Source organism: Gorilla gorilla, chromosome 1, assembly GCF_029281585.2.
Source record: "Gorilla gorilla gorilla isolate KB3781 chromosome 1, NHGRI_mGorGor1-v2.1_pri, whole genome shotgun sequence".
Lineage (NCBI taxonomy): Eukaryota > Metazoa > Chordata > Mammalia > Primates > Hominidae > Gorilla > Gorilla gorilla.
In genome coordinates, this window is record NC_073224.2 from 194,581,698 (window position 1) to 194,593,572 (window position 11,875).

General features: G+C 45.9%; 1 protein-coding gene across 1 annotated transcript in view; it reads left to right on the forward strand.

Moving 5' to 3' along the window:
- TESK2 (testis associated actin remodelling kinase 2) overlaps window positions 1-11,875 on the forward strand; it is a 150,321-nt gene that overhangs the window by 136,616 nt on the left and 1,830 nt on the right. Inside the window, exons 5-10 of the mRNA XM_019017570.3 lie at window positions 2,176-2,322; window positions 9,586-9,668; window positions 9,891-9,975; window positions 10,522-10,605; window positions 10,805-10,891; window positions 11,590-11,707. Of these exons, the coding sequence (XP_018873115.1) occupies window positions 2,176-2,322; window positions 9,586-9,668; window positions 9,891-9,975; window positions 10,522-10,605; window positions 10,805-10,891; window positions 11,590-11,707 (604 nt within the window). The remainder of the gene's footprint in view (window positions 1-2,175; window positions 2,323-9,585; window positions 9,669-9,890; window positions 9,976-10,521; window positions 10,606-10,804; window positions 10,892-11,589; window positions 11,708-11,875) is intronic.

Genomic DNA, 11,875 nt, shown 5'->3' on the forward strand with positions numbered 1-11,875 from the left:
ACTCCTGACCTCAAGCGATCCTCCCACCTTGGCCTCCTACCGTGCCCAGCCTTATTCACTTTTTTTTTCTTTTTTTTTTTTTTAAATAAAAAAGCAAAGCTGCCCTTCATGGGTATTTAGGAATGATGAACAGCCAGACTATCTTCAAATAGTTTCTCCATAACCTTATCTGCTACTCTTTCCTCTGTTCACTTCAGTCTTACTCGTCTTAACCACTTTAGTGAAACTGCTCTGTCCAAGGTTGCCAATGATTTCCTGGTTGCAAATTCAGTGGATACCTTTCAAGCTCGTCTTCCTCATTCATGGCTTTTGATACTGTCAGTCATTTCCTTTGTAGAATGCTTTCCTTCTGACATGTAGAATGTCATTGTCCTTCTGAACATACATACATACATACATTTATTTATTTATTTATTTATTTATGAGATGGAGTTTAGCTCTTGTTGCCCAGGCTGGAGTGCAATGGCACGATCTCAGCTCCCTACTACCTCTGCCTCCTGGGTTCAAGTGATTCTCCTGCCTTAGCCTCTTGAGTAGCTGGGATTACAGACGCCTGCTACCATGCTCAGCTAATTTTTTTGTATTTTTAATAGAGACAGAGTTTCACCACGTTGGCCAGGCTGGTCTTGAACTCCTGATGTCAGGTGATCCACCCGCCTCGGCCTCCCAAAGTGCTAGGATTACAGGCATGAGCCATTGAGCCCGGCCGTCCTTCTGAACATTTAGAATGTTCTCCTATTGACATTCTTGCCTGTTCCTTGGGATTCTGTTGATTTCCCATCTTACATGTTAAACCCTGGGCATGCATGACCTTGGAATGCATGACTGCTTCAGCTCAATGTTTTTGCCTCCTAAATATTGTCTTTCACTTAGACTTTGTTCTTAAGCTTCAAACTGACTCTATTTAGATCATTTCCACCTTGGTTGTCCAATAAGCACCTGTACCTTTAATAATTTAACTTCTCCCAGCTGAACTCACTATCTTTTTTTTTTTTTTTTTTTTTAAAGACAGGGTCTCACTCTGTCTATCACCCAGGCTGGAGTGCATTGGCATGATCTTAGCTCACTGCAGCCTCAACCTCCCAGGCTCAGGCGATCTTCCCATGTAGATAGGACTACATGTGTACACCATCACGTCCAGCTAATTCTGTTTATTTTTGTAGAGACTACGTCTCTCACTATGCTGTTCAGGCTGGTCTGAACTCCTGAGCTCAAGCGATCCTCTACCTCTCAAAGTTCTAGGATTACAGGCATGAGTCACCACACCTGGCCTGAACTCACTCTCTTTTAACATTGCCTCTTCTTCTAAAAACCTACTCCTCTCCTTGCTTTCTGGGTATTTAAAAATGACATCCAGGGACCAATAGCCTATTGCTCTCATTCTCTAATCCAGGCAATTATCAAGTTTTTTTTTTTTTAACTCTGCCATCTAAATACATTTTGAATCTTGCCTTGTTCCAATGCCTCCACTATTGCCATGATTCAGATGCCCTGCTCTCACCAGGATTATTGCAGTAATCTCCTATTTCCCTTTCTCTGTATTTTTCACTCTAATCCATCTATCATACCATTGCTAAAATAATATTTTCTTTAAAAAGCAAATATAACCATGTGGCTCTCCTGCTTAAAATGCTTCTTTTGTTTCCTATAGACAGGATAATGTTCACATATCTTAGCAAAACATGTCAGCCTCACTTCCTGACTCATCTATAAATGCACTCTGGCCATATCGAAGTAAATTAAGTTCCTGAATGCATCATGCACTTAACCTGTAACTTTGCATATGCTGCTCCCTCTGTGTCTTTCCTGCTACTTTCCTGCTACTCCAGGTCATCCTTTCTGACTCCTTATTTCCTCTCTGCATTTCCTCTGACACGCCTCCATAGTTTAGCTTTATCCTTGTCGCTGCATGGTGTTGTCCTACCTGCACATAACTATATTTTAATATTTATTATATGATATTGTTTGACTATGTCCCTTAATAGATTGTGATCTCCTTAAAGGAAAGTATCATTGTGTGCAGCACCTACCATAGTGCTTGGAGGCAGAATAAGCTCTCAGTAACTTAAAAAAAAAATACAGTCTCTCTCTTCCAGGTGTTTACTCTCTAATGGTTTCACCACTAGCCTAAATATTTCTGATAAATGGTAGCTGGGTTTTCCTTCTGTTTTGCAGTATATCAACTCCGGGAACCTGGAACAGTTGCTAGACAGTAACCTGCATTTGCCTTGGACTGTGAGGGTAAAACTGGCCTATGACATAGCAGTGGGCCTCAGCTACCTTCACTTCAAAGGCGTTTTTCATCGGGACCTCACATCTAAGGTATGAAGGCTTTACTCTCACAACTCATTGAGAGATACCACCCTTCTCTTTTGCCAAGAAAGCTGTGTTAGATTTAACATTTAATCACAGAGGACATAATTCATTATATTTTATAGTTAGCCCTTAGAAAGCCTACATCTTTTCCTTCTTTTTTTGAGGCAGTGTCTCACTCTGTTGCCCAGGCTGGAGTGCTTCTGCCTCCTGGGTTCAACGATTCTCGTGCCTCAGTCTCCTGAGTAGCTGGGACTAGAAGTGTGTATTACCACACTCAGCTAATTTTTAGTAGAGGCAGAATTTTGCCATATTGGCCAGGCTGGTCTTGAACTCCTGGCTGCAAACAATCCACCCGCCTTGGCCTCCCAAAGTGCTGGGATTACAGGCGTGAGTCACTGTGCCCCACCATAAGCCTATATTTTGTTATAGCAGGTTCCTTTCAGTGCTGAGTGAGCCAACATATATATATATATATTTTTTTTTTTGAGTCAGGGTCTCGCCTTGTCACTCAGGCTGGAGTACAGTGGCATGGTCTCGGCTCACTGCAGCCTCCACTCCATCGGCTCAAGCAATCCTCCTACCTCAGCCTCCTGAATAGCTGGGACCACAGGCGTACACCACCATGCCTGGCTGTATTTTGGTCTTGTTTTGTTTTTTTCCACTCTTATTGCCCAGGCTGGAGTGCAATGGAGTGATCTTGGCTCACTGCAACCTCCACCTCCCGGGTTCAAGCAATTATCCTGCCTCAGCCTCCTGAGTAGCTGGGATTACAGACGCCTGCCATCACCCCTCGCTAATTTTTTGTATTTTTAGTAGAGATGGGGTTTCACCATGTTGGCAGGCTGGTCTCAAACTCCTGACCTCAGGCGATCCACGTGCCTTGGCCTCCCAAAGTGTTGGGATTACAGGCATGAGCCACCATACCCAGCCTTTTTTTGTATTTTTAATAGAGATGGGGTCTTGCCATGTTACCCAGACTGGTCTCAAACTTGTGAGCTCAAGCAGTCACCCACCTCAGCCTCCTAAGGTGCTGGGATTACAGGCATGCACTGTGCCCAGCCAACTCATACATCTTGAGAGCCTTCATGTTTAACTTCAATCTCCTGAATATGTGTTACAGGAGCAAATGACATGAGAAGGGTTAAGAAATTCTTGCCTTATAGGAATGACACCAGTCAAGGCAGTATAGGGGCCTATCAGTTTTCTTTCCTGTGGCACCAGGATGTAGTTCTTAGCTAAGAGCAGGAGTTCAGTGATTTTTAGTCACTTGAATGCAGGTTTTTAGGGCCATATGTACTGACCCATTTTCTGCCTGTGTGATTGAGTTTCTGCTGCCCTGCCAGTTCCTCTTTGGCATCAGCTGATCTCTGTAGCACTCTCTTGCTGTCCAAATTGCTGTGTGACCAGGTTAGAAAAGAGTCGCTTTCAGAGGAAGTTGGCCATGCCACAAAACAGGCACCTCATAGCCAAATGGCCTAAGATACCATCATGACAAGGCTTATATAAATAGTACTGTTTGATTATTAATGGGGGAACTATAAGGCAATCTAACATATCTAATATGACTGCTGCCCAATAACTGAATTAAAGTCTGCTAGGGAGGTGTATAAGAGTTTTGTACCTGCCTAAGAATAGCTGTCACTTCATTCCCCACCCTCAATACCTACATGTACACATATTCACATATGCATACACATACTCCTACTCCTTCTGCCCCAGATGAAGGGGAGGGGAAGGGAGCCCGTCTTAAGAAAAAGCTTGAAAGGGAACAAAAGTAGCAGTACTGAGTCAATAAAGCCTAAAGCAGTAAGTACCTGGATGCCTCACATAGAATGGTTTTGGTGTGTGGCAGAGTCATTTGTAGTCAGCTGCACTGTTCCTGAAGGAGCACAAGACTGGCAAGTAGAAACTGGGAACCAGCAGAGGCCTAGTTATAAGCAGCCCTTTATCTACATTACTGTCTGTAAGAACTGGACAGTTAGGCAGTTGGGACCTGGAAGGTGATATCTTATCTCTTTATTAGCCATTTCTTCTCCCCCAGAATGTTTTGGAAAACCAAGACTAAGAAAAGTGCAGGCCGGGCGTGGTGGCTCACACCTGTAATCCCAGCACTTTGGGAGGCCGAGGCGGGCAGATCACCTGAGGTCAGGAGTTCAAGACCAGCCTGACCAACATGGTGAAACCCTGCCTCTACTAAAATACAAAAATTAGCCGGGCACGATGGCAGGTGCCTGTAATCCCAGCTACTCGGGAGGCTGAGATGGCAGAATCGCTTGAACCCAGGAGATGGTGGTTGTGGTGAGCCGAGATCGTGCCACTGCACTCTAGCCTGGCGACTGAGCGAGACTCCGTCTTGGAAAAAAAAAAAAAAAAGAAAATTGCATTTGTTCCAGGCAAATGGATGGGACTGAATCAACTTAGATATCAAATCTTTGCTTCCTACTCAGAAAGCACCATTTTTTCTAAGATAGAAGGAGTCTGTGACAAAATATGTATCAGTTACACAGATACTCCCCCCCCCCCACACACACACACACAAGTGTCTCCTATACCTGGCTCCAAGGATGAAGGAATATTAGAAAAGAGGAACTTCTGACCTAGAGGTATGTACAGTTTTGTTGGCAAATAACTAAAAAGTAGTGCACAGCATTTTATAATTGTTTAGCTACATAGATGACAAGTTTTCTGAGCAGGAAAGATCACTCTAGGCCAGGGTAGCTAGGCTTCCTCGAGGAAAGCCCCCACTCCCTAAGAGTTCATCATATTCTCTTCTGTGCCCCAAAAGCACTTTGTCCCATTGTGCTAGTGTCCAAGTGTGGTTCTGTCTGGGCTTGTTGTGCTGTATTATAAAAATAACCTTTTTGGACTATAGGATAAGACCACTACCCTTTGCTTTTCCTTATGGGGAATGGGTATTCCCAGTGTCAATTGGCTTGAGACAAGAAACCTAGGAACATAGGAGAAATAACTCCCTATATTTCTGGTCTGTACTTTCTTGGGTCCGGACTTTAAGGAGGTTTTGAGGATAATTCCAGGTGGTGAGAACAAAGGACGTTTGCAAACTCTAGAGGAAGGCTGGGAAGTACACTATAGGGGATCTCAAGTTGAAGACAAACAAGTGAGTCTTATGAACCAGACTGTCCAATTTGAGATACCGTCTGTGTTCATTGCCCTTTTATCATCTCTGAGAAATAAAGCTAAAGGGACAGTAGAGGGCTCAGAGGTTTCCAAATTATCTCTTCATAGTCCATCTTGGGTTTGTGTCTTATTTCTTTAAGGACAGTACCAGGTTTTCTTATATTTTAATATTATACACTCCATATCACTTGATTGTTCTGTTGTGTCTGTATCTCCCACCAGCATGAGTTTCTGAAGTGCTTCTCTTATTTACTTTTGTTTTCTTACCACCTAGCACAGAGCCTATGAGAGTAAAGTCTTCCTGGGCCTATTTCAGGGAACGGCGAAGGGCTTGATAGCAAAGAGGCCAAAACGCCTGCTCCAGAGCTGAGATTCTGGGTTCCAGGCCCAGTTTTGTCCCCATCTCTGAACAACTTCAGTGACCTTGGAACCTCCGTGCTCCCAGTCTGTAAAACAGATGCTGTCCTTGACTTTGCAGGAGCGATCAGTCCACATTGCTCAGACCAGAGCTGACAAGAGGGATTTAAAGTAGAGGTAACATGTTCCAAGTGGGTAAACCAGGACAGAGAGAAGAAGATGCCTTTTTCCAAATGATCCTGAGCCTGTGGTTAGAAGCAAAAAGATCCCTAGTTTCCTATCAACGTGCCTCCTGAAAGTAGTATTGCCTTTATAGGACTCATGTCCGCAGCTACTGCAATAATGCTCTAAGAGTAAAATGTCTGTCAGATATAGCCATTCAGTCTAATTTTGTAATTACTTCTAAGAAATAGCCTGAAACAGACTTTTGCAGTGGCAAGGCCAAGAACTTACTTGGAAGGAAGTGGGAGGCAGTGTGGCTTTAAAAATATTCAGTTTGTGAGCACTATGAAGAAGTGCCAATAGCCACACACAGGCTTTTATCAGTAGCTCTAGAAGTAACCAGTACACACATACCCGAGCCTTGGCTCTCGGGGGCAGCTGAGAAAGTAGTTTGCTTCTGCTTAATACCATTACTGCCCAACTGATCTTCTGTGATTACTGTTGGGAATGAGTATGAATTATGAATTGCACCTTTAGTTCTTAGTTCTTTTCTGTTGTTATTGTTGACTGCATAGAAGCCACTTAGGTGATTTCACTGGAATGAAAAGCCTATTCAGTTATGGTCTTAGGCTATGCCACACAATGAGGAATAGAAAATGCTAATTTTCAGAGTGAAGAGAACATGAATTAGGAACAACGTTGAATGCTGGAGGGATGTAGAGAATGACTGTTAGTGTACCCTGAAGTTAATTTTTATAATTAAAACCATCAGCAGCTTCTGGGAACTATTTATGCTGTGCTATTAGAGGGCACAATATTGGGGAATCCAATCTCTACCTTCCATGGGCTCTACTCTAGTTGTGGAGATATTTAAGTCAGCAGGCCATTACACAAGAGCTATAGTAAAGGTATGAGATCACATGGTGGGATTGAGGGCAAGGGATGGGACACATCACACCAAAACAGATAATCCTCTAAGAGACATGAAATATAACAGTCCCTGAGGCATTTAGGAGTCCGGCAGTTCGGTCACTGATCTCCCTGTGCTATGAAAAGAACCTCTTAACTGTTCAGTCTTTCAGTAGAATCAGTCTTTTCCTGCCTGATCCTAACTGGGTTTAGGGAGTCAGTTTGTTGCGGGTGAGGGGAAAGAGGTGAAGCCACATAGAAAGTGTTTTTTTTGTTTTTGTTGCAGAAACAGCTTTAGAGTGAACATGAATTAATAGACTTGGCATTTCTTCACTCAGGTGGCTTTATTCAGTGTTAATACTGACTGTGCAGCTGTTCCAGGACACCTCAGGCACTTTCAGGTGTCTAATCTGGCCCAGTTCTGAAGAATTTGTATAGGTTTCCAGGAAATGCATCCATGGCCACCCTTTTGAGTCTCTTGTCAGCTCAGTCCTCACTATGGAGAGTGGAATGTATGATTATTGTATACGTTTGACACACGCTTTTTTTAATTTTAATTTTTGAGACAGAGTCTCACTGTCACCCAGGCTGGAGTGCAGTGGTGTGATCTTGGCTCACTGCAACCTCTGCCGCCCGGATTCAAGTGATTCTCCTGCCTCAGCCTCCCGAGTAGCTGGGATTACAGGTGCCTGCCACTGCACCTGGCTAATTTTTGTATTTTTAGTAGAGACAGGGTTTCACCATGTTGGCCAAGCTGGTCTCGAACTCCTGACCTCAGGTGATCCGCGTGCCTCAGCCTTCCAAAGTGCTGGAATTACAGGCATGAGCCACCACACCCAGCTTGACACATGCTTTTAAAAGAAGCCCAGTTGCTTCAGTCATCAGACTAAACTTTCATTTAACACACTTTTGCCAAGCTCCTTCTGGGTACCTGTGCTAGGTTACAGATACAGAGGCAAATGAAATCATTCCTTGCCAGTGAAGAGGCAAACATGTAAGTCACTGTTGCAGTGTGATATAATAGGTGTGAGGAAATGAAGAATGGGAACCAGGCAGCAACAGTGCCTGGGCTGTTTTCTGAAACTGAAAAGGTCACCTCTTGCCTCAGGGAAATCTGACTGGTCCTCTCTTACTGCTTAGTGTAGGCAGGGCTACCTCACTCAAAAGTCTTCTAGGAGGGAAGAGACATAGGTGACATATCTGAGCTGCCACTGCCTCACAGGCTGGTGCCCTATAGCTGGGGCTTTGGCTAATAGGCAGGCTGGCCTAGGGCCCATCTTCTCACAGACAGTCAAAGTCAGGGAGCTGGGAGTGCTGAGCCAGCAGGACTGATTAGAGAGCCAAAGCCAGGACAAGCACGAGAACTGTCCTTCCTGGAAGCCAGAGATGAGGCATGTCTACCTGTGATCCAGGGTAGAAGTGATGAAATCACAGCTCCTTCCAGCTTGGGGAAGGGAAATAGTGTAATCATGTCAAGGCCAGAGTAAGGGATTGATTTGTACCTGACAGGAGTAAGCAGGAGGTGACTTCGCCATGTCTTAGCAACTAGATACCAAGGCTGGCAAGGAAGAGGGAGGGCTGGTTTGGGTCAGATGGGGCCTTGCTGGCTCCAGAAGTGTTTCTGTGAGCCAAGGATCCCTGCTCTCTGCTATTCTGAAGGAAGGGGGTGGGGTGAGGTGCCTCCTGAGCCACAGCAGTGTAGGGCTATTTTGAAAGCAGCTATCTGGGGAGAGCTGGTTGCCGCTTTTTGTTTATTTACAGGTCACCTGGGTTGACCTGAAGACAGCATTTGTTCAGTGAGCATGTTCTCAGCCTGTCTCATGAATTGAAAGCTGTGAGGAAGGAAGGCAAACCAGAACTTGCTCCTGAGGGGTTCATAGCTTTTCTGCTAGACTGTAAGAGGAGTGGCATAGAGGAGGAGCTAAAGGAGTTGAGAGGGAGAAAGATGAGGTCATGGCTAAAAAGGTAGCTTGCCTTAAAATACAAAATTTTCTTAGGTGAAAAGGATAATTGGGAGAATATTTCAAATGAAAGGGAACAGTGTAAGCAAAGGCAAATGCTTGAAGGACCTGTTCAGGTTTGGTAAGTCAAGCTTGTCTGTGACAAGTTTGGATGAGGATATGTGCATAGGGGCACCAGGAACAGGGGAACAGCGGCTAGGCCAGTTGGATAAAGCCAGATCATAGACTTTTAATGCCAGAGAAGAGGTTGGTTGTGATCTTGTGGACAGTAAAGGTTAGTGAAGGCTTAGACACTTGTCTTGTGCTTATATCAAGTTGGCAAGGTCAGGCCTGGGCTTTGGGTCTGTGTTTCTGAGGAAGCAGGAAGGGAGGCCAGGGGCCTGATAGTCTGTTGTTCTCCCCTGTATTGCAAGCTCCAAGAGGACAAGGGTTTTGGTTGTTTTCATCTAGCTATTTCTAGCACTTAAAACTATGCCTAGCACTTAGAAAGCAAAGATGAGTAATTGTGTTTGGAATGTGAAGTGTATCCTAGGACAGCCACCCAAGACCCAGGACTAACTCATCTCACCTGGGTGTCTTAGAGCCCCTGATCTGACCAGTGGGGTCAGCTTGAGTGCAGTTCACCAAGGAGCAGAGGACAAGGTGCCCTGTGGTAGGAAGGGGGGAATGGGTGGTAACTCTATGGCTGGCTGATCCCCGCTTCTGAGCTACATTATTTTCTCTTCCTTCCTGGGAACCCTAGAACTGCCTGATAAAGAGGGATGAGAATGGTTACTCTGCAGTGGTAGCTGACTTTGGCCTGGCTGAGAAGATCCCCGATGTCAGGTGTGTAGCCCTACTGGATGCTGGGGTCCAAGGGACAGGGGGCTGAAGCTAAGGGAATTCTAGCCTCCTCCCCAGAGGCCAGGACTTGGTCACAGCTCAACCTCAGCTCCCTAAATTTGTTTAGTGCTCGTCTGTACCCATCCTTGGGGTGGAGGATTGGTCAAAAGATTCCATTGCACCAGCCATTGGCAAGCTCATTTTCTGTATAATCTCACCCCACAGCATGGGGAGTGAGAAGCTGGCCGTGGTGGGTTCCCCATTCTGGATGGCACCTGAGGTTCTCCGAGATGAGCCTTATAATGAAAAGGTAAGTTTGGAGGATCTCAAGGCCTGATTCTCCTTTTTTCTTTTTCTTTTTTTTGAGATGGTCTCACTATGTTGCTCAGGCTGGAATGCAGTGGCACGATCTCGGCTTACTGCCTTCCGAGTTCAAGCTATTCTCCTGCCTCAGCTTCCCAAGTAGCTGGAATTACAGGCATGCACCACCACGCCCAGCTAATTTTTTTATTTTTAGTAGAGACAGGGTTTCACCATATTGGCCAGGCTGGTCTCAAACTCCTGACCTCAAGTGATCTGCCCACCTCGGCCTCTCGAAGTGCTGGGATTACAGGCATGAGCCATCGCGCTCGGCCTATTCTCCTTAGAATCCACTCTTAGCAGAGTATCCAAGATGTTCCTACCAAGAGCAGTGGTGGTACCTGGCAGCTGCCCAGTGACTGACTGGGATGAAGTATGGGCAATATGGCCCAGGCCTGGGCTGTTAGATGGTGGGGTGCAGGGGAGGCAGGGGCAGGGGCAGATACCCTACCCCTCAACCCATTAAGAGGGAAACCAAAGTCCGACTACCCACCAGGCAGATGTGTTCTCTTATGGTATCATCCTCTGCGAGATCATCGCCCGCATCCAGGCCGATCCGGACTATCTTCCCCGCACAGAGGTAAGCTGCAAGCATGGGGATCATTGCCACTGATGGGGCTAGTTTGAAGCAATGGAACTGTTCTGTCCCTGGGATGGACTTGCTGGAACTCTCTGTTGCTGGTTGTCAGGGGCAGCTCCCAACCACTTCTACTGAGCAGGCTAGGATGGGTGGGGGGATTAATGAACTGTCTACCTATGCTTTCCATACCCATCCACAGAATTTCGGGCTGGACTATGATGCTTTCCAGCACATGGTGGGAGACTGTCCCCCAGATTTTCTGCAACTTACCTTCAACTGCTGTAACGTGAGTGTCTTTCTCCCTCTGCCTTTCATCAGGGGCTGGCTGAACCCTTTTCACCTGGTTAGGACTGTACAGAGAGGCTGCTAATTAGCTTCATGAGGGACCTCATTTTCACTGTAGTGACAGCAACCACACCTCCTCCTCCTCCCTCTGGCAGCTAACCTATTCAGAGCTCTGGACCAAGGAAAGAAAGAAGTTGTTTTGTATTATCTGGTCCTCAGCCTGTAGGGTAGACCCATCACTCCTTGCCTTAGGTGTTGATGGAACTCTGGTCCGGTTTTATTGTTGGACTGTGGATCCAGCTGGTCCTGAGGCATACGAGAAAGGCTCTTCTTGGCCTTCATGTATATAGCTCTGGGGCTGGACCTTACCTGTTAGGATCAAGGGGTAGGTGGGCTTTGTTCAGATACCTCCCAGAAACACATTAGGAGCAGAACTCAAGAACAGAATAAACTAATATGAGCATACTTTTGGAAGGTTCTGTGACAAGGTGATAAGACAAACACTAAGACAGGGAGGGTAGTAGACAGTAGTGTTTTCCCTGACCTGAACTGTAGGGATCACCTTCATTGTCTGGGGCCTTTAGATAAGATCTCTCAGCTGCACATCTGAATCTTCAAAGATGCCAGAAATAGACTCAAATGCCATCTTTGGGGTGGGAGATGGAGGGCAGAGCTCATGGCTGTTGTGGATACCTACAGATGGACCCCAAACTGCGCCCATCTTTTGTGGAGATTGGGAAGACCCTGGAGGAAATTCTGAGCCGCCTACAGGAAGAAGAGCAGGAGAGGGATAGGAAGCTGCAGCCCACAGCCAGGGGTAAGAGATTAGACCAGGGAGCCCAACCTAACCCTAAGGGAGGAAATTCGGATGTGGGGCCTTCTCCTCTTAGGGTTGTGATTGCCAGGATCCCAGGTCCAGAAACAAACGGGAGGGGAAGGAGATGATGCAGAAAGTACTGGCCTTTTTAAGAGCTGTGGCTTGGCA